The sequence below is a fragment of the Sphaeramia orbicularis genome, chromosome 12 (assembly GCF_902148855.1).
Source record: "Sphaeramia orbicularis chromosome 12, fSphaOr1.1, whole genome shotgun sequence".
In the NCBI taxonomy this organism is placed as follows: Eukaryota; Metazoa; Chordata; class Actinopteri; order Kurtiformes; family Apogonidae; genus Sphaeramia; species Sphaeramia orbicularis.
In genome coordinates, this window is record NC_043968.1 from 78,130,375 (window position 1) to 78,155,594 (window position 25,220).

The window sequence follows — 25,220 nt, forward strand, 5'->3', positions numbered from 1 at the left end:
CTGTATAGACCCTCAGACATACAATGGACTAAAGGATCATCTGTGTTAGAGAATGTGGACTGATCTGGGGTCTGCTACAGTGAACCTCCTCAGACCCACACATGGGTTTACTGTCAACAATTGGACAAGAGGTTCGCAGCTTTAGACAAAAAAAAAAACAAAAAAACAACTGTCCACTGTAAAGGACATTCCATAAAATTGTTTAAAAATGCATCTGAAAAAAACTGTTGCATCATGTTTCCAATATCGACAATTATTGAATTTAAAAAAGCCCAAACTTGTCCTTTCCTAGGTCTGAGGAGGTTCAATATCTTCTGAATAAAACCATATATACAGGGTATCCCAAAAAAATGTATTCACACTTTAAGTAATTGTAAAGTAGGTGTTTATTAACTGGCTAACTGGTTTATTATCTGGTGAACTGGACAAACAGGTGGATTGGACGGATGGGTTTCGTTGAATTCCCCTCCGTGTTGACCAGATCTCACACCACTAGACTTTTTTTTTTTATGTGGACACCTAAAAGACAAAGTCTACGCTATGAGACCTGCAACAGTCGCTGAATTGAGAGCAGCCATTGAATGTGAATGCACACAAACAACAAGGGAATTGTTTGGTGATGTGTGTGATTCCATTGGTTGGCGTTGTCAGGAGGAACAGACAAAACAATAAAAGGATGTTTGGAAATTCTATTACATTTTGAAAATTAAATTAAATTTTAATAAACACCTACTTTACAATTATTTAAAGCGTGTATACATTTTTTTGGGACACCTTGTATATATTTTTTTTATTCTAAATGCATTTCAACTTTAGCCAAATTTTGAGAAATAAAATAAATTGAAAAAAAATCTAGATACTTTTTTTCATAATTCACGCATGAAAGGGTTAAATAAGGTACAATCAAGTTAATAAATAGCACACCAGAAAGAAAGACAAAAACAATCCTTTAAAAAAAACAAAAAAGACCATTGAGATCCTGTTAAAAACCTGCACTAGTCTGACACCTGAGAAGGAGAAGCCCCGCCCCTGTCCTCGTCCATCAAACAGTGTAGTCCAGCTCAGCGTTTAGATCCGTGTACATCTGGTAGATGGCGTCCACCGTCGCCGTGAAATTAACCAGGAACTGACGCGTGAGTTCCAGACAGTCCTCCTCTTTCACTTCCTCTCCTTTGGACAGAGCCTTGAGGAAGTCGGATCTGTACGGAGCTGCGAACAACGCTGCCTGCAAACAGGAAACGGAAAGGACGAAAAACTCAGTGACACTGAATATACCCACAATAATATCTGATGATCTGCCCATGTGAAGACACATAACACCTGGAGGGTTGAACAAAGACTAGGATCAAATCCAGTTTTCTACAGTTATGCTACAACACTGATTGTAGACACTTACTTTTATACTGAAAAATAGAAAAAAATCAGCAAAAATGGATTCAAAAAATTCAAAATAATTAATGAGCAAAAAATTAACGAAATGTAAAAAAAAAACATAAATCAGCAACAAAATAAACAAAAACAGCCAAGGTCAAATAAAATGTCCAAAAATTAATAATAAATCAACAAAATAATAAGTAACATGAACAAAATGAGACACAAAATAAACAAAACAATCCAGAAATGTAACAAAAATGAAGGAAAATTAAACAAAATGTGTTGTGATAAGGTAAGGTAAGGTAAGGTAAGTATATATACACTAGTATATTTATTAGTATAACTTTAAAAAAAAAAAAAAAACTTCCTGGACTTTACTGTAAACAAAGACTTCTGATTGTATTTACATATTTCAGGGCACAGTCATTTAAAATTCATTTTCATATATGATCTACCACTTTTCCAAATTGTTGTACCACAGTATGGTATGTCAGGAATTACATATTTATGTCACAAACATTATGTGGTTTTTGTCTTGTATCTGTTATGACTGAGGCCTCTCCTCTACATTTCACACGGATTTGTTGTTTTTTTGTTATTATTTATGACCTAATGAGTCCAGACCCTAAACTTGGGTAAGGCATCAATAGATGTGGACAGATCACTTTGTCTAATTAATCTGTGCTGGTGCTATATCGGTATCCTCAGATGTAATAAAGACGCTCTGACAGTAATATTAGACTTCAACAGGACACTAGGGATGAACCAACAGCCAATGGCAACGGGCCAGGCAATGTTAGCTGTAGATTTGTTTCTGTTGTCATTTATACGTCCCTTAACAAAGACAGTTTCATTATAAAAACAGAACCTTCACTATGTTCAAGTCTTTCAGCTCTTCGTCAGATTATGTCTGAATGAACTCAGATTCAAGTACAAACATTCAAACTTTCATATTAACATTTTATTTCTAATAAACTGAGAGACTGTTTATTTCATGGATGGATAATGAACTTTCAAGTTACAGCTGAGAATATATCAGCTGATATATCTGACTCCAACCTGTTGCCACTACATTGACTTTTAGAAACCCACTGTTTGTCCACCTCGAATACTGCACAAGAGCAGACAGCAGGATTAGTATTTGAAATGTGTCCCATTATAAACCAATGGGGATTTTTACATTTTCAAAATTTCATAAAAAATTCAAAAATCAATATTTCCCAATTCTTTGAACAATCTTGGTAGACCTTATCCTAAAGATGTTCCACAGAAACATCAAGTCACTGACGAAAGAAGATTCTTGAAAAACTGTTGATGGATGATGGACGACAGACAGAAACATCTGATCCTAATAGTCCATTGTACCCTTTGGGCTGCTGGACTAAAAACTCAAATTAAGTCTAATACTAATGAAAAGCTGAAATAAGAACTAGAGCCCGACCGGTATGGGATTTTTGGGGCCGATACTGATATTGGGAGCTAAAAAAAGCCGATATCCAATATATTGGCTGATAACCGATATATTGGCCGATATATGAAATAACAACACTGATCTACACAGGATATAATAATCTTTTATCAGATAATTGTGGAAAGGTGGATTAACAGTTGCATAAATCTTTATCTGACAAAGATAATTTACACAACTTTCAAATGCAAACTATGCGATCACAAAAATAATTAGAGCAAAAAATATTACTGACCACAAAATTATGTTTTCACTCACAAATTTTGATGTGTCTGCCTCACGGCACTACAACTTCCCATGTGGACTAAGGACTAAACTGAGCATGTGCAGAGTGAATTAGGTGAGTCCTAAGTTGTTCCTGATTGGAGCAATAGCAAGAGTTACAACTGACCCGTGTTACAACTGTCCCTGGTCTCCCCTACAGTATTAACACCCAGGCCTGCTGGCAGAATGAAACTGTGAGGTAGACAGGAAGTGCACAGACATGGGTGTGTGTGTCAGGGGGTGAATACTTCATAAGACAGGGGGTCTGTGATTTTCAGGGGGGGTTAGTGGTCCATCCTTGTCAGAGTGTTCGGTAGCGGTCCGTGATTTTCGCTGGTGGTAGTGGGGGGGTGGGGTCGGGGTTGGGGTCGGAGTCGGAGTGGGGGGGATTAGCAGTAGCTCCATGATAATGTGATTGTGTGTATGGGGGTGATAGCGTCATTGTCAGAGCAGGAGTGAAAGTGAAACTAACTCACTTTACTGTTCGTCTGACTCTCCGGGCAGCACACACACACACACACACACGAACAGCGAGCGACAGAATCTCCGGGCAGCAAAAGTTAATATATCGGCCACATCGGCTACATATTGGCCGATGTTGATGAATTGGTGAAACGCTATTATCGGCCCGATTAATCGGTCAGCCTATAATAAAAACAGTCTGTTTATCCAAGTAGAAGTCAAAGCTCTAACTACGTCTGTGTTTGTAAAAGTGACCATAAACCACAGTGACGTCGGAGAGCATCACCTGGAAAACCTTCTGAACCAGCCAGCCGTGGTACTTCTTCAGAGCCTGTTCATAAGCCTTGGTGATGTTGACTTTAATCAGGTTGGGGTTGTTCTCATCCCTTTCTCCATCTGCCAGACTCTGCAGGAGGATCTGGATGAAACGTAGACCCCTGCAGGGGAGAACAAAGAAAAAAACAAACAAACATCAAAACACCATCAGAAAAAAAAGCACAAATGTTCTTGCTTGTGCTCATAAATACATATGTTATTGATTTGCATGTCACAGGTGATCGACTCAGATTTCCTGCACAAATGACAACAGGTCAAAGCCTGGGAGACCGCCCTATTTAAATGAGGGTTTAGCGTGTGCTACTTGTTGTCGTCATGGAGACAGTCCAGTGTATAAACTGCTCTGGGATACACCAGCACTAATGGGAACAGTGACTAGAATGATTCAGAAGTTAAATGAACCGTAGGAGGAGTTTAGTCATAGAAGGTACTGATGACTCCTCCTGTAACTGGACCCAGATCAGTTCATCTAGAACACCAGTGTCAAACAAACGGCCGATGGGCAAAAATCGGCCCCACAAAGGGTCCAATCCAGTCTGTGGGATGAATATATGGAATGCTAAAATTACATTGAAGATATTATTGATCAAGGATGTGAAAGTCATTTTAGTTCTGGTTCCACGTGCAGACCAGTTAGATCTAAAGTGCATCAGACCTGGAACTTTAACCTATAAATAATAACAACTCCAAATTTTTCTCTATTAGTATAAAACATAAAATTACATGAAAATGTTTACATTTGGAAACTATCCTTTCACAAAAAATGTGAATCAAATGAACAAATATGAACAACCTGAGATGTCTTCATAGAAGTCAGTGTAATTTTACCAATATTCTGCCTGTTATTAAATGTTTTCTGTGTTTGTAGATCCACTGTATCTGTACGTTATAATAATGCACATGTGTAAATGATAAACTGAGGCACAATATTGGTAAAATTGCTTAAGATATTTCAGGTTGTTCATGTTATTTACATTTTTAATGAAACTTTGTAGATGGAAAAATATTCATGATTTTCCGTCTTCCATTGTTGTTATTGTACTGGTTCGGTCCATTTCAGATCATATTGGGCTGAATGTGGAACTGAACTAAACTGAGTTTGACTCCCCTGATCTAGAAGTTCTAAAACGGCATTGTGGGTAGGACATACGTTGATATTATTTATTAATCTGTCATTCCATAAATGTTGACATGATGAGAACAGATTGGTTCTGTGTAGAGCTGCACAATATATTGTCTGAGCATCGTCAGTGCGATGTACGTGTGCACAATAGTCACACTGCAGGTCCTGCAATGTAGGAGGTAAATGAACTCAACATGTTCTCATCTTAAGTTCAACCTGACACACACACTCCACACAGCCATCCACCGGTCACAATCGTTCTTAATCAGTTTGGAGTGAGTTGGTAACAACATTGAAAAATGAGCAACGAACAAGAGAAAATCACCAAAAACTAAGACTTGGTGCCAAAAAGAAAAGCACCGTCAGTTATCTGGAATTATTTCAACTACAAGAAGGACGAAACTGAAACACGTGTTCTGTGTCGACACGAGAGGAAACACAACTAATTAGTTTGACCATTTACGTCGGTACCTGTCGCAGGGTTCTTTCCCAAACCGCTCAAAAATAACACCACGGGTGTAGTTGGAAGGTGCAAAAAAAAAAAAAAAGTGGTAATGTATTTGCCGTCGGCCTCCCAAAATTGCGGTGCAATATATATACAAAGTGTAGTCAAAAATGGAAAAAAAATAAATACTATTTACAAATTTACAAAACAGGAGAAAAAACCACATCAGAGCAGGGTTCTTCAATAACTCTCTTAGCAGAAGTTGAACAATCAAAGAGCACAGTTGCCAGGTCTGCAACCCAGCCAACACTGAACACTAGGGCTTCAGCAGCCTTCTTTTAAACACTAAGCCCCTCTTACTGGGCCGGTCAATTAAAGACTTTTTTACAAAACATATTTTTAACAGTGTTTTTAAACATAATTATTCACAGCAGGAATAACCATTCAACACTTAATATTTCAATAGATTTTTCTAATCAATTATCAAACCCAAATACATTATTACTTGGAATAAAATCAGAGAAAACAAAAACAATACATTACAACACATCACGTGATGCGAAATCCCACGAGATTTTCTCTATAATACCGACCCGGATGTGACCCTCCGTTCTCTTAACTCAAACGGCGCGGCAGGGCATGGCAGAACGCCGCTTCAATACCGACACAGGTAAGAGACTGGAAACTGATGTAAATGTGTATGAAATTACCTGAAAAAGCTCCCAAGTGTGCACCCTCGGTTGCCCTATTGCTAGGAAGGGGAAGAGAGTGTGAGTGGCGAAAACTAATGAATGAATACAGATACGGACGAGGAGAGAATGTTTGACGCGAGCGTGTGCGTGTATGTGCCTGTATGTGTGTGTGGTGCCTGGTTTGTGTGTACTCTGCCCACAACAAGAGACAGCTGACGCTCAGTGACAGGGTTGCGCCGTCATAGTACCACACAGATATTGTATCCTCCTGAGTATGTTTTCATTTCACAATATATATCACAGGGTTTAAAAAAAAAACAAAAAATCACAGTATCAGTTTTTTCCAGTATCGTGCAGCCGTAGGTCTGTGCATTGCCTTTGTTTGGGCCTATGTCCTGTGTCTGTGTGAAGCTGTTCCAGTTCAAACCTGCCTTTAAGACAGGATAAATATAGACACATAATCAGCCACCGCAACCAGTCTCAGGTTTGGTCAATCACGTTCAGTACGCTAAATAAATATTTGCGTCTACTCCTCCCAATAATTGTGTACGTTCTGTCAGAAACGCCCATATTTCATATTCAACAGGACAAACACACCTAAATGGGATGGACAAGTTATTTTGTCCATTTGAGAGACACAACCCTGGGTGTGTCCTGTTAGTAAATAAACTTCAACATGTTTATGCATGAACAGTCCAGTTTGTGCACGTTTTTACACATGTAAACCTTTAGTAAACCAGGCCCATAGTATGACTGGTGTGTGTTGTGTTTGGACAGTGTGTGGTAGTGCTCACCTCTTCAGCCACATCAGTGCCAGGGTTGCTCCTACTTTGGGCCACTGGGCTCCGTGGGCTTCTCTCTCTGCCTCTACGATGTCCTGCAGGGTGACATACCTCGCCGGATCTTTAAGATATACGCCTCGAATTTTCTGAAAATACACATAAAGGCTCTGGTCATTAGAGGGTCAAAGGAACATACACATCTATAAGAAACATCTAATCTTTTATCCTGTTTTGTTTGCACTCATCTGTTAGTTTAATACTGTGAGGTAGAATAAATGTTTGTATTAAAATATTGGACTTGTTTTCCAGACACACTGGTCCTTACATCATAATAGGATCAAGAATTGAAACTGTCACTGTAAATCTGTGTCAATAAATCCAAAAGTTTTGATATATTTTCCTGAATTTTGACATCAGTGTAGCTTCATAAGTTACTGAACACACCAGAGGCACATTTAAGTGAATTTCCTGTGGGATCCCCAAGTTCAGCACTTTGGCCAAAACCAGGTCAAAATCAGTGACATTTTGATGAAACCGTATCATAGAGCACATTTTACAATATTTTTGGTCAAAAATTTTATTTGATGCATTCATCATCCTTCCTATGTTTAAGTACTTACAAATACCTACTAAATGCCATCAAGGAGATGTTTGAATGTAGGAAAAGTCAGTATAGTCCCAGAGGAACCAGCATTTAAAAAAAGTTAAGGCAGGAACAAATAAAAAAGTAGATGTATTTCTGTTAGAGGGGTTCATCTGTGGAATGGCCTGGAATATCAATTAAACAGTCTAAAACAATTAAAACTTTTAAAAAGACGTACAAATCAACTATTACTCAAAAATATAGAACTGAGGATTGACTAAAGAAAAGATTTGTTTAAAAGACTAGGATCAATATTGGTAATTGAGATAAGGCCATGATTTACCTGAATTAAATTAAATACGTATTCTTTTCTGTTGGATATTTAGCAATGACTACATTGAAAATGTTTTTGTTAGTTTTCTTGTGGAAACATTGTGTTAATTGTAAATAGGGTTCAGCAAAATAAGTCTGAACTTCCACTTAAACCCTTTAGGTCGCATTACATATGAAACAATGAATATGCTGGTTTGGTTTGTTGTTTAAAGTAATTAATGGCCAAATAAACTATTACTACTACTACTAAATATGGAACACACATTGGTATAGGTTCTATATGTACAAAGGTAGAACCCCTTGAACACCAAACATGGAACCATGTCACAACTGGACCACACCCTGGAGTTATGAATCACATTTCAGCTTTCCTGGATTAAGTATTAGCAGACAGCGATCAAACATGTTACAGTATTTCCACTATAAAGGCTATTTATACACTGTTCGACCAAAAAAAACATCACACGTGCCATATTTGACTCCGCCCCCTTTGGTTCTGATTCCAGGGGACATTCACTGTCTCATCTATTTTTCCACATAATGCTTCTGTTCTGTTACAATAAGGTTCATAATATTTGTTCCATCCATAGTTGCATTAATTTTTGATTACTGGTGATGTAGAACCGGACCGCTGCATCCTGTCTGCATTACATCCACCATTAGAGTCTGGACTTTATGGAGGTCTGATCCATGTGTAGATGATGTCTGAATGTCTCTGAACCATTCCGTTACAAACCTGATGATCCAAATCAGTCCAGTCATTGCCCAATCTGTCTGAGGTTAAAAACATGAGGACACTGACTGCACCTCCCTTTGCCTTTAACATGTCTTGAACTATTTTCTTCAGACAATATGAGATTCATTTTGTGTTTTTTTAAGGCTGTGTGCATATTCTCTGTATTTTATTGTTGCATCTGAAGAAAAGAGAACAAGAAATAAACATGTATGCTCATTTCAACACTGTAAAAATGACAAAGCCAAAGGTACCTCAGACTTTTACACAGTACTGTATATTGGCAAAAAAAAAAAAAAAAAAAAATACTAACAAACTAAGAGTCCAAACATTTCAAAAAAGTTACTGAATTTTGATTTTCATCCAAAATAAAAAATAAAAAGTTTCTGGTCCAGATTTGTCTCTGGTGTCCCCCAATACCTGAATTTGGCCTCTACACAGCCACAGATGCTCATTTTACCTTGATATTGCCGTTAATATCTGACTTGATGGGTGAAAACGCTGCAGATTCCAGGCAGTCTGTAAAGGAAACAGACACTTGAGAGCAAAGCGATAAAATATGAATGACTTCTGGCCCAGCGTCCCGGGCTCAGAGGGGGTGGATGAATACCAATCAGCCTTTACAGCAGGGGTGTCAAACTCATTCTAGTTCAGTTCCACATTCAGCCATTTGATCTGCAGTGGGCCGGACTAGTAAAATAATAACATAATAATATAGAAATAATGTCAACTCTAAACTTTCCTCTGTTTTAGAGTGAAAAAAGTCAAATTACATGATGAAAATGTTCCTATCTACCAACTATCCTTTAAAACAATGTGAATAACATAAACAAATTGACATTTCTGAAGAAAAATACATGCAACTTTAACAACACTATGCTTCAGTTAGTCATTTACACATGTACATTATAACTTATGGATCACAGTGGATCTATACGTACACAAAACATTTAAAACCAAATATAATATTGTTAAAAGTGCACTTCTCCTGAGATGTTTCAGGTTGTTCACACTTGTTCAGGTTATTCATGTTCCACGTGAAATGATTCTTTGTTTTAAAATTATATGAAAGAAAATCTTGCAGTTGTTATTATTGTTGTTATTATTAGGATATAACGATAGTATTTTACTGGTCCGACTCACTTGAGATTGAATTGGTCTGAATGTGGAACCTGAACTAAAATGATTAATAACTTATTGCAAATTTGCATTTCACAAATTCATCCTGCGGGCTGGACTGGAACCTTTGGAGGGCCGGATTTGGTCCACGGGCCGCATGTGTGACACCCCCGCTTTACAGAAAAAAAAAAAAAAAAAAAAAAAAAAACTACAGTGAATAGACAGAGTAGATCAGGGGTGTCAAACTCAGTTAAGTTCAGGGGAAACATACAGACCAATGTGATCTGCAGTGGGCAGATCATATTGCCCACTCACCTTTTTTTATATGTATGATTAGGGCTGACCTTGATTTACAAAAATAAAATCAAATTAGAGCAGAGAAATAAATCAATATATAATATTTAATAGTTTGATTTATAGGTGTGCATTTTACACACACTTGATGACAGATGCTAGTATTTTTGAACATTTGACCTAGCGCCAAAAATAATAATGCAAATTAACCAGTGTTGGAGTTAATCATTGACATATGCCAGGCTGCAAAAATGAAATAATATGTGATCTACTTTTTATGTAGTACATTGAAAAAAATAATTATTTTTTGTGTTTTTTGCATCCAAAAAAATGGTTTGTTTACATTACACACACAGCATTTAAAGGGTTAAAAAATGTGACAATTATTGAGTATTTGGTATTTTTAGTTACGATTCAAGTTGATGAAATAGAAAAAAAGTGTAAAAGAATTAAAAACAAACTGTATGAAAATTTTTTTGACATTATTCCACAAGTGTGCCAAAAAGGCACACTTGGTGCTTAGTAAGGGCCTTGCTGGACGGGATACCGGAGGGTTAAAAAAAGGTACCAAACATGGGTATAGTTTACGTTTACGCATTTACGTTTATGCATTTGGCAGACACTTTTTTCCAAAGCGACTTACAGGGGAAAACCAATTAAATCACTCAATCAATCAAATTTTATTTATATAGCGCCAGATCACAAAAAAAGTTATCTCTTGACACTTTAAATATAGAGTTGGTCAAAACCAGACTCTAAGCCAATTTACAGAAACCCAACAGAATCCTCCAGGAGCAAACACTTGTGACTGGTGACAGTGGCGAGGAAAAACTTCCCTTTAACAGCAGAAACCTCGAGCAGACCCAGACTCCTGGAGGATGGCCGTCTGCCTTGACCAGTTGGGGTTAAAGAGAGAGGGTAGAGTATAGTAAACATTTCTGTAAATAGTATATAAAGGTAAAATCAAAAGTACTTAAAAACCACCAAAATAGACTCAGACCCCTAAGGGTTAATATCTTCTGTGTCATTTTTGTACTATACACTTTCATCCCTCGGACCGGATTGGACCCTTTGGGGGCCGGTTTTGGGCCGCGGGCCTTATGTTTGAAACCCCAGCTTCAAAAGGAAAACAAAAAACCCGACCAGTGAATGCATGTAGTAGTATAAGTAGAACTGGGGTAAAGTCCCACTGAGGTCAATGAGTAAACAAAGAGGTTCTGTGTGAGCCGGAGACCAGCACCAAAGTGTCCAAAGTCCGACTGGAACCACCACCATTACAAACCAAACCACGAATGATGAGACACAGACACACAGTGGGTCTAATGTCCACGAAAAGAGGAACAAGTCCACAGAGAAACACCCAGAAACAACTAGACCAACAAACAACTAGACCCAGAAACAACTGGACCCAGAAACAACCGGACCCAGACTCAAGTCCACCACAGTCCGCTGATGGTTCCGGACGGCCGGCGGTACTCACCGAAAAAAGCCGGAACGTGAGACACGGACTCCAGAAACAGCTTCGTGTCCACGGACTTATCCGGCGGCAGCTCCTTGAACGCATTCTCCATTAACAGAGACATGTTGAACCGAGTCAACGGTACAAACAACCCGGTAACAGCAGCGGAGGAGGAGGAGGAGAGCCCTGGAACCGACAAGAACCCGGAACTAGCTCCTGACAGATGGGCGGGGATGGAAGCGGCGCGAGCCCCTATCACTAACGGTCTCCCGCCAACAGGTGGAAAACGAAGAGGGGGAGGGGGAGGAGCACGAGGAGGAGGAGGAGGAGCTTATATGGACAAGGTAGGACGGCCATTTAGGTACATGACCCCTGGAACATGTGTTTATGTTCTTTTTATGTACTTATATATTATGTACTTATCTGTGTTTAAATAAAATAATAATAATAATAAAAAATAAATAAATAAAAATACAGGTCTTTGCTGATTTAAACCAAAAAAGGGAAATTTAGGAAAAATAAAAACATTTGTCACTATGAGAATAAAGGCATAAAATATCAAAATAAGAGGAGGAGGAAGGAGAAGAAAGAGAAGGAGAAGACCTCCCAATTCTACCTGCAGTCCCTTTGCTCCTGTTGAAAATGTAAAAGCACTATAAACTAAATATCTCTGAAAAATGTAATATAAGTTGTAGGAATGTGAATTTTGCTTATTTTTTTCTTTTACTTATTTATTTAATTTAATTAATTAATTTATTTCTGTGTATTTTGTACATGATTTAAATTTGTTTGTAAATGGTCTTATTATTTGTTATCAGTATGGCCCATTCTATTTCAATAAATATTTAAAAAAAAAAAAAAAGCAGCAGCAGCAGGAGAAGAAACAGGGCTGTGTTCAAACCCCTGTGGAAGTGGAGGCAGTTATTCTGAACAAAACCATTAAACATATCTCAATATCTCCAAGGGAAATGAGAACTAAATGTGAATGCTCTAATAAACCTCTTATGTTCTTCATTAATCTAATCCAACTGATGGTAGATATCAGATTCATAAGTAAGGCTCAGTTTTACAGATCCTCCAGCACATCAACATCTGAGTACAACAATTAAACATGTTTTATAAAACATTAGCTTTAGCAAAAAATCACAAATGTGAACGTACACTCAAACTGTTTGATAATTTATTTTTTGTTAATACTTATAACTTCTATCATATTGTACTTTTTTGTATTGTTTACCTGCTTATTGTTTGTATTAATATTTGTATTTACATGTGATGCTTATTTCTGTTAAATGTTGGATCGTTCTACTTGTTAATTATCAATAAAGGTTTAATTAAAAAAACAAAACAAAACACACACTGTGAAACAAAATGGCACACACACACATACGACAGAGGGATAGTTGAGGTACGGATGTGACTTTATTCGAACAAAAGCAGGGATTGTTTTCAAGCAGAGGCAGAGTTTCAACCAGGAAAAAGGAAAGTACCTGAACACACCGTCCACACCTGATCCACAACAGTTCAGGTCGACTTCAGACACATCTATGGTCTACTTCTGTATTATATACATTTAACATGTACCAGACTGGACATGTCAGTGTCAAATATACTACATTTTATGTTATTAAGAATTAAAAATATCCAATAAAACAGCCCTAAAAGGAAACTGAAAGGACTGTGTATGATACGCAGAAAACATGGATTTAAAATGACAATAAAAGCTGCATTCAAACATTAATATATATTTTTAGATTTAACTTTGGATGGTGACATACAGAAGTAAAGACCAGATGATGCCTTCAAATGCTGAAATACTGTGTGGGAAAATATGGAGCCAAATCCAGAGCGAAAATGAGAGAACGTTTAAAACCACTGTAATAAAGCGACTTAATGATCGTATTTTTTAAAGTTTTCACTTCCATACATTTTTTTTCCATTCTTTGTTCAGTTTTGAACGAGAAAAAAATATATGAAATTGAAACATAGTTAAGATTTTATACTTCATAAGGATTTGAAACTGAAAATACAAAATTAGCTATTACAGTAATATCATAAAGGGAGCAGGTGTTTCTGGAACCTGGACGTTTGGAGCATGAGACTGTTCACACCTGGTCTGGATACGTCCAACCCTGAGACGATGACATGTGGGAACAGATTTACACTGGTCTTACACTAGTCCAAATATGTCATCACGCTTAAAATACGACAGAATCACCTGAAGAGGAACTTTTCAGTGAGATACAAGAACTGATTTATAGACAATAGATCTGGAAAATCTGATTTCAAGAAATCTTACCAAGGATAATTTTCACTTGTTCCACTGGCAGATTTTTTTTTGCTTGAATTAAGCAAAAAAATCTGGAATTAAGTAAAAAAAAAATAATAATAATAATAAAGAAATAAAAAACTAAAAAAAATCTTCAAATACGCAAAAAAAATCTTGAATTAAGCAAAAAAAAATCTGGAATTAGCAAAAAAATCTGGAATTAAGCAAAAAAAAAAAAAATTGAGAAATATGCAAAAAATCTTGAATTAAGCACAAAATCTTAAATTAAGCAAAAACAATTCTTGAATTAAGCAAAAAAAAAAATCGAATAAAGCATAAAATCTTGACTTAACAAAAAATCTTGAATTAAGCAAAGAAAAATCTTGAATTAAGCAAAAAAAATATTGAATTAAGCAAAAAGTCTTGAGTTAAGCAAAAAAATATCCTGAGTTAAACAAAAAAAATCTTGAATTAAGCAAAAAAAAAAAAAAAAAAGAATTAAGCAAAACATCCTGAATTAAACAAAAAATCTTAAATTAAGCAAAAATATCTTGAATTAAGCGAAAAAAAAAAAAAAAAAATCTTGAATTAAGCAAAAAAAATCTGCCAACGGAACAAGTGAAAATTACCATGGTCAGATTTGTTGAAAACAGATTTTCCAGATCTATTGTCTATAAATCAGTTCTTATATCTCACTGAAAAGTTCCTCTTTAGGTGATTCTGTCTTATTTTAAGTGTGATGAGATATTTGGACTAGAAATGAGAAAAACACACTTGGTCAGATTTAGATTTTTTACAGTGTACACAGATTACCTTCGTCCACCCTCAGTAGATGATATTAAACCATGTTAGGTTTGGGGGGGGGGGGGGGGGGGCAACTGTCCAGACTTCAGGTGCGAACCAGAGGAGGTGGAGTGACTGGGTGTGAAACGTCTGACAACAAACTTAAACATCAAAACTAACCTGTGGGGAAAAAGGGTTTGAACACTGCAAAAATCCAAAATTCTTCCAAAAAAAACTGACAAACCTACAAACTCTACATGTAACCGATGCCATCAGGCTTTTACAGCCAGTGACAGTGTGTTCTGTGTAGTGTAGGTACACATGTTGTTTTTAGGTTTTAAATGTATTTGATCTATTAGTTGCTAGTGTTTCTCTTTATGGCTGGACCCTTCATCTGTCCTGTTCACTGACACAGATCTGAGTGGAACTGTACTGTGGAATGTGTGTCTAATGTCCGGTCCTACTGCGACCCATGTCTGCAGACTGAACTGGCCCAGGGGGAGAAATAAAGGGATCTGAATCTGAACGTCCAAATCAGAGTTAATTTAGGCTGAATCCCAGTTCACCCCTTGGCCCCTCCCCCTTTGTTTTGCATTTACACATGAAGGGGTAGTGCTGTCCCCATTCTCAATTAGTCAGAGGGGAGGAGCTAAGGGGCAGGGCATATATGTATAGCCCATGATAAAGGAGATTTTCCAGGACCACATTACGAACGGGGAGGGGGGAATTTCCCATAATTCTGTTCGAATCATTGTCAAGATGGAGGTAAACACAGTAAAAAAGAGCTGCAGTGACCTAAGAAACACACAAATGTACGGATTTACTTCATAAACTGAATCATGTGATCGTCCGTTTAATGTCGTTTCAATGTGCTATAGATCGCATTTCTGTGGTTTGTGGTTGCTAGTCGTGAACAGATGTCCAAAGCCCATGGAACAGAGATGGTTCCAGCTGCTGATGACATGGAGAATTCTGTCCCAGACAAAGTTAGAAAAAAAAAAAAAAAATCTTGGATTAAGCAAAAAATGAATAAATCAATAAATCAATCTTGAATTAAGCAAAAAAAATCTTAAATTACGGGAAAAAAATTATGAATTAAGCAAAAAAAGTCTTGAATTAAGCAAAAAATCTTGAGTTAAGCAAAAAGTCTGTTTATAGTGACATTGATGACTGATGATGATGAACAGGTCTGGAAGGGTCGGACCATTTCAGAAAGTAATGTGACTGCCAATTAATTAAGAATTATTTAAAGTGGACTGAATTAAGTCTGACGTAATTTTTTTTCTTCTTAGATCTTTATATTTTAAGTTATCATTATTATTATTATTTGTCTTTTCTTCTTTGTGTCTGTAAGCCTTTGCATTATGCTAATTTATTTGTTTGGATGATTTTTCCTTTTGATATCTTGATGTCTGTTAAAAAAAAAAAAAAAAAAAAAAAAAACTTATCTCGACTAGCGGAATTATACCCGTGGTGCCATTGTACGATAGTGCCCTCCCGTGGTGCAACAGCAGCATTGTACCAGTACGCCCTCTGGTCTGTGGTGAGCTGGGACCCTGTTAAAATCGCCCAGCATACCTCACAACATTTGAATACGGACATAAAATTGTGCGTAGTAGATAGTTAGGTAATGTTTCCATTCATTTGGCGAGTTTGGCGGCGAGCGGGCCTGCGAAGGCTGAGGAAAACCCGTAGAAACGCCCTCTGTGCTGTACATCGATCACACATCGATGGGACACGGGGCAGCGCCGAAACGTGAATTAGTAGTACGATGTTTTTACACATATTGTCGGCTTCCCGATAAAACCTGCTATGTGACTTTTCGCAAATTTTACAGGAGAAGCAAAAAACTGTTTATATAACAGCGAACTGTGAAATAAGACAAAAAAATATCTGTTCCTTTAATGTTGGTACTTATGATGGAATGTAAACCACTTTCACAGGAGACTGAAATTTGAAGCTATAAGAGGGGAGCTAGCAGGTTTTTATTCCCAACCAAAATGTCACTCAGCAGGTTTGATCAGAAAGCCAACGATAGATTTTCAATAAAGTTGAAAAAAAAAAAAAAAAATTCATAGGGGAATGTTTCAACCACTACCCCTTACAACTGTGTTTAACCCTTTCATGCATATTGGTCACTACAGTGGACAGTTATTCAAAGCTGTTTCCTTGTATATTCATGGGTTTTGTTGTTTTAGTTCCATGTCAGCCAATACAGTGGACGCTTATGCATCATCTCATACACTGACATTCATACCATTACTGTAACTTTGCTGTTCTTGATAAACCTAATCAGCAGTGACATGTTTTAGTATAAATCAATTGTTATTTGTAAGACAAAAAGAGTTTTTTTTTTGCATATTATTTCAATGAAGTGAGTAATAACTAGCATTAGAATATGTTAAAATGTGAGAAAACATCCGATTAGCAGCACTAAAAATGTTTTTTCAGTCATTGTTTTCATATCACTTTCTGATATTGGGTTTTAAACACATTTCTATACTTCAAAAATTAAATGCATGGACATTTTTGTAACTCCATGACAAAAAAAAAAAAAACCCGGATCACATTATTTTTTTCATGCTTAAGGAGGAATAAAAACACCCAAGACAAAAAAATCTAGACTAAGGTTCTCATAATTAATGCATGAAAGGGTTAAAGGGGTAGGGCCAAGGGGGAGGGGCTAAGGGGTGAATTGGGATTGGGCCTTAGTTTTTTTTCTAAATAAGTCATTCGGCTCAGATTTGGCTCCACATGCTCACATTACTTTAAAAAAATTTAAAAAAAAAAAAACGTACAGGTGTTCCGTTCCCGTCCTGGTTCAAACCTACAGAATCTGTCTCAGAACAACAGCTGCATGGTTCTCTAACAGGTATCTTCTAAATGTGAGGAAATACTTGATCACTGATTGTAAACCACAGCGGTGTGAGTTGGACCACAGGCAGCATCTAACACTGGATTTACAGCACGACACTGAAGAAACTACAACCACAAGGTGCCCATTGTTCATGTTCCAGCTGAGACGTCCCAAACTTCCTGTGAGTGGCATCATGTTCGCTTAGCTTACAAAGCTTATGAAAATAGACATTGGTATTTTTTCTTAGGTATGACATACAGTTTATAAATAGAATAACATTTGGATTATTTGATGGAGAATTACATGGATACATACATCATATATATTTGCATAATGTCCTTAAAATTGATTAAAAATGGATTTCACATTTCTGTGCCGTGCATTCACACACATACGAACACACACATTCACTCACACACACACACACACACACACACACACACACACTAGAAGTATGGCTGTAACAGAAGTCCAAAAGTACTGACACATGACCTCTACACACACATTCAACCAGAGGAAGTGACTGAGCGGGGGGGCTGAAGGTGCCGGATGGACGTGTGCACACTAGCGCTAATGTTGGCCTTGAACAGTGTCTGATGCACTGAAGCCACTCTTATCGTCACAGTTAGTTTACCTACAAAGAAACAGCTGAAGTTACAACCATTTAAATACTGTCATCTTAGTAAACATCACAGAATTAAAATTAAAATGGAGAAAATCAACTGTTATCACTGGTGTGGATTTAAGGAACAGTCCGACATGTTGGGGAATAATCTTTTTTGCTTTCTTGACTTTTAAAGGAGTGATATTTTGTGGTTTTTCTTTTTACTGTTTTTTTTTTTTTTTTTTTTACATTTTCCTGTGGTCGACATAAACTGTAAATGCTCTGTTTGGGTCTGAATTCTTCATTAACTCAGCTCCACACACTGTAAAAATCTAAATCTGACCAAGTGTATTTTTCTCATTTCTAGTCCAAATATCTCATCACACTTAAAATCAGACAGAATCACCTACAGAGGAACTTTTTAGTGAGATATAAGACCTGATTTATAGACAACAGACCTGGAAAATCTTTCATTTATTCTTTCATACATTTTCTGAACCTGCTTTCTCCCCACTAGGGTCACAGGGGTCACTGGAGCCCATCCCAGCTACTTACGGGCAAAAGTGAAAATCTTGAAAATCTTATTTCAAGAAATCTTACTGATAAAATTTTCACTTGTTCCATTGGCAGATTTTTTTTTTACTTAATTCAAGATTTTTTTTGCTTAATTCAAGATTTTCTTTTGCTTAATTCAAGATTTTTTTTCTTAATTCAAGATTTTCTTTGCTTAATTCAAGATATTTTTTGCTTAATTCAAGGTTTTTTTTGCTTAATTCAATATATTTTTTGCTTAATTCAAAATTTTTTTTTTTGCTTAATTCAAGATTTGTTTTTTGCTAAATTCAAGAAATTTTAAATTAATTCAAGCTTGTTTTGCTTAATCCAAGATTTTTTTTTTTTTTGCTTAATTCAAGATTATTATGTTTTTTGCTTAACTCAAGATTTTGTTTTTTTTTTTGCTTAATTCAAGCAAAAAAATCTGCCAATGGAACAAGTGGTCAGACTTGTTGAAATCAGATTTTCCAGATCTATTGTCTAAAAATCTGTTCTTATCTCTCAATGAAAAGTTACTCTTAGGTGATTCTGTCTTATTTTAAGTGTGATGAGATGATCCAGAATGCTGCTGCCAGAGTCCTGACTAAGACCAAGAAACTGGAACACATCACACCGGTCCTCAGATCACCACATGGTCTTCCTGTGAGTCAAAGGATAGAGTTCCAAATCTTCCTCCTGGTCTACAAAGCACTGAACGGCCTTGGATCCAAATCCATCCTAGACCTGTTAGTTCCCTATGAAGCACCCAGAGCCCTGAGGTCATCAGGGACAGGTTTACTGTGTGTTCCCAAAACCAGAACCAAACACAGTGAAGCAGCGTTCAGTTGTTCTGCTCCTCAGCTGTGGAACAAACGTCCTGAACACCTGAGGTCTGCTCCAACTGTCAGCTCATTTCAGTCAGAACTGAAAACATTAGTGTTTACTGCAGCTTTCCCTTAAACTCTTAAATAATGTCTTTTAAATGAACTTTAAAATCATATTTTATCGCTGATGGTTTTAATGTCAATTTTGATTTTAATGTCTTTTATTTTAACTTCTTCTCATCTTAAATGTATTTTGATGCCTCTCCTGTGATGCTTTTATGTTTTATGTAAAGCACTTTGAATTGTCCTGTACATGAAATGTGTTACACAAATAAACTTGCCTTGTTCTATTGGCAGATCTTTTTTTGTTTGAATTAAGCAAAAAAAAAAAAAAAACTTGAATTATTTGTTATTATTATCTTATTTTAAGTGTGATGACATATTTTGAGTAGAAATGAGAAAAACACACGTGGTAAGATTTAGATTTTTTCCAGTGTACCTCTGTTGTAACCTTAGTGAGTCACTCCTCTGAACGGTCTAACGGTCCCTCATGTCCGACTTCTGTTTTCATTCGATCAGTCGGTTTAACTGAACTAAGTACTGACAGTGGTTTGTTTCAATGTACAGAAACAACCGTCCTCTTAAAAGTATTGAGCAAGAAAGCAAATAAGATCATTTCCCAGAATGCCAGAGCTTTGGTCCCCTGGCACTTCATGTAGTCCAGATGCCAGAACACAAGCCCAGCTGATGACCTGCAGGACAACAGCTGAGTGGGAGGAGCTTCAGTGCTCGTCGTTTCCTATGTACACACACATACACCATTGCACTTTTGGAAATCATATAGACTTAACTCTTCTGTCTATGTGAGGTACAGAATAGTAACAGGTTGTTTTTTTACACTTTAAAGACGTTTGTTTACTATGGTACAAAAACAACAAAATATATCTGAACTGATCCATCATTGTGCATGGTGTGTCTGGTTTTTTTGTTTTTTTTTAAGATTTTCCAGCTCGAGGAATGTATGTTAGTTTTTATCCTGAATAATATCAAAAACCAAAAGTGATGTTAATAATTTGAAATTAGTAAAATATGCAGTAAACTGGATACTGAATGTATCAGAAGTGCCTTTGGGTTTTATTTTCCTTAGTTGTTGTTTTCTTTGGTTGTCACAGTGACCAGTTGCTTGGCGGCTTTGGCAATGTCATAGGCGCACTGGATGACCTGCTGAGTGACCAGCTGGATGTCCGAGGGGCAGGGGTTGTGCTCCGCAGCCTTCTGGCACTCTCCATGGAGCCGGCTGGCACTGGACGTGAGCAGACACAGAGAGCCTCGGACGGTCTCCGACGACGGCCTCTGTGAGGGAGAGGAGGGAGGATGAAGGCTCAGTGAGACACTGAAGAAGAGACGATAACATCCAACCTTACACTGGCACCGCAGGGTTAGTGCACAGGTGTCAAACATGCGGCCCGGGGGCCAAATCCGGCCCTGCCAAAGGGTCCAGTCTGGCCCCTGGGATGAATTTGTGAAATGCAAAAATTACACTAAGATATTAACAAACATTTTAGTTCAGGTTCCACATTCAGATTCATAATAACCTATGAACTCTCACAACTCCAATTTTTCTCTTTGTAAATGTGAATGTTTTCATGTATATAGACTAAAACAAAGTATAATTTTGCAAAAACTCTGAATAACCTGAACAAATATGAACAACCTGAAATGTCTTCAGAGAAGTGCAGTTTTAACAATATTCCACCTGTTACTAAATATTTTGTGTATCTGTAGATCCACTGAGATCTGTAAGTTATAATGTACATGTGGAAATGATAAACTGTGGCATAATAGTGTCAAAATTCAAATTTTTTTAATGTTGGTTCATGTTATTCACATTGTACGAAAGGATAGTTTGTAGATGTAAACATTTTCATTACGTAGTTTTACTTTTTTCACTGTAAAACATAGAGAAAAGTTTGGAGTTGACATTACTTATATATTATTATATTATAATGTTGCTGGTTCGGCCCACTTCAGATCAAATTTAGCTGAATGTGGCCCCTGAACTAAAATGAGTTTGACACCCCTGGGTTAGTGGGTCTAATAATGACCAAAAACTAAACCAACAGGTGGTGTTAGTCCTGGGCTCAGGTCTGTGCACTGACTTCCTGTCGCTCACAGAACAGACTTTAAAACAGCTCTGACGAGTACAAGTCTACGACCAAAGTACAACTCTGACATGTTCAATCAGTCAAATTGTATTTATTTTTTAGCGCCAAATCATTACAAACGTTCTCTCATCACTAGGGATGTCCCGATCCCATCTAAAGCTCAGTATCAGCTGCTGATCTGGCATTTTTTAGAAGACAGATTTAGTCATGTGACCAGATCCAGTTTTCACATGAGTTTTCAGCGTGGTTCTGCTTAACAGCTTCAGTAAATAAAAACAAAACATCATCAACATGTCCGCTGTGTGGGAATACTTTTGTCTGGAAAGAAACAAAAGTCAAGCAACAACTTGCAAGATGTGTGAACTGAAGGAGGAGGAGGAGCATCAGGGCTGACTTTAATACAACCAATTAGATTCATCACTTACAAAAGTATCACATGACCCAGTATGAGAACTATGAGACTGCAGAGAAGTTGAATGTAGAGAACAGAGAAGAAAAGGGTTAGTTCTGACCAGACTTTTTATGTAAAATCTAAGTTACCTGATTGCTTGATTATTCATTAGTATTATTACTAGCGGCATTGTACCCGTGGTGTCATTGAGTGTGAAAAGTGCCAATACATGACTGTAAATGGACACAGCAAGAGCAGCAGCAATTTTGTAAAAAACTGTCGTGATGTTATTTGTTCACATTATTTGGGAGTGGATATTTAAGGAATATTTTCAAGACACAATTATGCATTTAGGCAGTTTGCTTATTTCAGTACCATCAATTTTTAGTATTGGCCTGTCAAGCATGATAAAATTCATACAGCAATGGTGAACTGCAGCCTTCACACTGTAGCATCGTCTGCTAGCAGTAGAAATTTAATGAACGGCAGCATAACCACTTCCGAAAATGGAGTATGGCGGCAGGGATGAAGAATTCAAAGTAGAGAGAGGCTAAAATCGCCCCCAGCGTACCTCACAACATTTGAATAGGGACATAAAATTGTGCCTAGTGGATAGTCAGGTAATGTTTGTATTCATTTGGCAAGTTTGGCGGCGACTGGGCCAATGAAGGCTGAGGAAAATCCGTACAAACGCCCTCCGGTGCTGCAACATCGATGGGACACAAAACGTGTATTATATAGTAGGATTTTTTTTTTTTTTTTTTTTAATAAGAGGTATAATTTACCACAAATACTAGATTGGACTTAGCTCTTGAAATAGCTTGACTTAGTGTAAGTTTGTTAAAAAAACAAATGTTGTTTATGTTATGAAACGTAATAAAACCTTTGGGTCATACTTTGGTTGCATTTAATTTTAATGCTGGGAAGAGTTATTCTAATGTTAACCATATACCAGAAATGCATGGTTGTTATAAAATCAAAATTTAATAGTAAAAAGTATCGTATCGGAATCGGCAAAACTCATTTAAAAAAAATTGAATCGGAGGCAAAAAAATCCAGATGGGGACATCACTATTCACGATACTTTGCATATAGAGCTGGTCGAAACCAGACTCTCAAGTCAGTTTACAGAACCAACAGAATCCTCCAGGAGAAAACAGTGGAACCATACGGTCCCATATGAACCATCTGGGACCCTAAGAACCTCACAGACAGGTCTTCTGCTGGAGCCCAGAGTCAGGACTAAACAGGGAGAAGCTGCGTTTCAGTTCCATGAGCGAAACTCTGGAACAGTGAGACAGGCCTGTACTGTGACCTCTGACCTTAGAATGATTGAAAGGGTTCTATGTGACTTCTTCTCTTTTACTGTATTGTAATTGATTATTATTGATGTTTTATTGATTCTGTTTTGTGTGTTCTTAACCTGTCTCTGCCATTTCTTTGCCCTGTGTATGAATTTTACTATACTAATAAATTTGCGCTGTCTTGCCTAATCATAAAACACAGTAATGTAGTGGACAAACCCATCTTGACCAATCATCTTACACTTCGTTCACACTGCAGGTCTTAATGCTCAATTCAGATTTTTTTTTTGTTGAAATCTGATTTTTGTACATGATTGTTGAAATTATAATTTCAATGCGACTGCCATCAGACTCGTGTGAACAGTCTACGGTCCTGAAGTGACCACGTGTGTGGTCACATGTAGCCCACTGTGTTTACAGATGTAAATATGGATCTAGTCTGGTTCCTCTGCTTCAGATATGAGTTGCATATGGACAAAAAAAGCTGCATTTTCCACTTTTACCTGCAGTGTGAATGTAGTGTCAGATTGCCTTAAGCCATTGAGTAAACAAACACTAAAACCCTGGGCGTCTGGGGGAGGGACACCACCCTGCAGGAGTCATCTTACCTTGGGAAACAGGGCGGCCATCTCTGTCACAGCCAAACAGATATTTTCTGAACATGGCAGAAAGCTGTGGGAAACAGAGACAACAGATCAACCACATCTGTGACAAAAACAGCAGTGCATCCACATTTGTCTAAATGGAAATCAAACAGAGCAGGATGAGCTCATGTTGCTTTTATGTGAAGAGTAAAGCTATGACAGTTCATTACACACACTTCCTGCATTAGAGCTGGGTGTCAGTCAAACAGTTTGACCCCGCCCCCCACAGGGGAGGTAAGGGCTATTGTTTTTGGTATGGTTTATTAACAGCTTTGTTAACACTGTAGCAGCAAAACTATTGGTTGGGTTTATAGATTGCTAGTGACCCAGAATAGATGTAGTTACATTTTGGGAAAAGTAGGTCAAAGTTCAAATTTTCTAAAACTTTTTTTCCCCTCATTTACTTAATTTCACATACCTATAAAAACATAAATTTAGTTTCAATTTACTTCAAACTTGGCATATATACAGGGTGGGGAAGCAAAATTTACAATGAACATTTAGTTGTTTTTTCTCACCAGGCACTACGTCAATTGTTTTGAAACCAAACATATATTGATGTCATAATCATACCTAACACTATTATCCATACCTTTTCAGAAACTTTTGCCCATATGAGTAATCAGGAAAGCAAACGTCAAAGAGTGTGTGATTTGCTGAATGCACTCGTCACACCAAAGGAGATTTCAAAAATAGTTGGAGTGTCCATAAAGACTGTTTATAATGGAAAGAAGAGAATGACTATGAGCAAAACTATTACGAGAAAGTCTGGAAGATACTATTAAAGAAGAATGGGAGAAGTTGTCACCCAAATAGTTGAGGAACACTTGCGCAAGTTTCAGGAAGCGTGTGAAGGCAGTTATTGAGAAAGAAGGAGGACACATAGAATAAAACATTTTTATTATGTCAATTTTCTTGTGGCAAATAAATTCTCATGACTTTGAATAAACTAATTGGTCATACACTGTCTTTCAATCCCTGCCTCAAAATATTGTAAATTTTGCTTCCCCACCCTGTGTATATATATATATATATATATATATATATATATATATATATATATAGAGAGAGAGAGAGAGAGAGAGAGAGAGAGAGAGAGAGAGAGAGAGAGAGGCAATTGATATGACATCTGCACACGTATAGACATGATGACATCAGCTGGATTGATGCCAAAATAAACTACAATACATGTGAGGGGTGGGGTTTGTTGTGCCTGGAACCACTTGTTAACTGTAGTTTTGGATCCGTCTGTTATAACCACAGGATGAGGACTTGGCTCACTAATCCCTTCTCCTGCTCACTGATACCCTGCCTACCCAGGCATTCATTTTGAGTCTTAACTTTCAATCTTTTCAAAAACTTTTCAAAAGAGAAAAAG

General features: G+C 37.2%; 2 protein-coding genes across 9 annotated transcripts in view; both read right to left on the reverse strand.

Annotated features, from left to right (window-relative positions):
• Nucleotides 1-794: 794 nt before the first annotated feature.
• LOC115429843 (glycolipid transfer protein-like) lies at nucleotides 795-11,700 on the reverse strand. Its single transcript, XM_030149620.1, has 5 exons — nucleotides 11,489-11,700; nucleotides 9,056-9,114; nucleotides 6,959-7,092; nucleotides 3,855-4,005; nucleotides 795-1,225 (listed from the first exon to the last, which is right to left on the reverse strand). Exons 1-5 carry the CDS (start codon nucleotides 11,589-11,591, stop codon nucleotides 1,043-1,045), a joined length of 630 nt encoding a protein of 209 aa, XP_030005480.1. The 5' UTR covers nucleotides 11,592-11,700; the 3' UTR covers nucleotides 795-1,042.
• An 8,626-nt stretch (nucleotides 11,701-20,326) lies between these two features.
• git2b (G protein-coupled receptor kinase interacting ArfGAP 2b) overlaps nucleotides 20,327-25,220 on the reverse strand; it is a 41,674-nt gene continuing 36,780 nt past the window's right edge. For all 8 annotated transcript variants that reach the window (XM_030149615.1, XM_030149618.1, XM_030149614.1 and 5 more), the window contains 2 exons: nucleotides 23,807-23,870; nucleotides 20,327-20,691 (listed from right to left, as the gene is read on the reverse strand). In XM_030149615.1, coding sequence (XP_030005475.1) covers nucleotides 20,482-20,691; nucleotides 23,807-23,870 — 274 coding nt within the window. In that variant the 3' untranslated portion in view covers nucleotides 20,327-20,481. The remainder of the gene's footprint in view (nucleotides 20,692-23,806; nucleotides 23,871-25,220) is intronic.

Bases quoted from the DNA above. Each gene is read 5' to 3' on its own strand.
- LOC115429843 (XM_030149620.1), bottom strand. From the start codon at position 11,591: ATGTCTCTGTTAATGGAGAATGCGTTCAAGGAGCTGCCGCCGGATAAG. The intron at 9,115-11,488 runs GTGAGTACCGCC...TTTCCTTTACAG, and splicing joins TCACGTTCCGGCTTTTTTCG to ACTGCCTGGAATCTGCAGCG. The intron at 1,226-3,854 runs GTGATGCTCTCC...TCCTGTTTGCAG, and splicing joins TGGTTCAGAAGGTTTTCCAG to GCAGCGTTGTTCGCAGCTCC.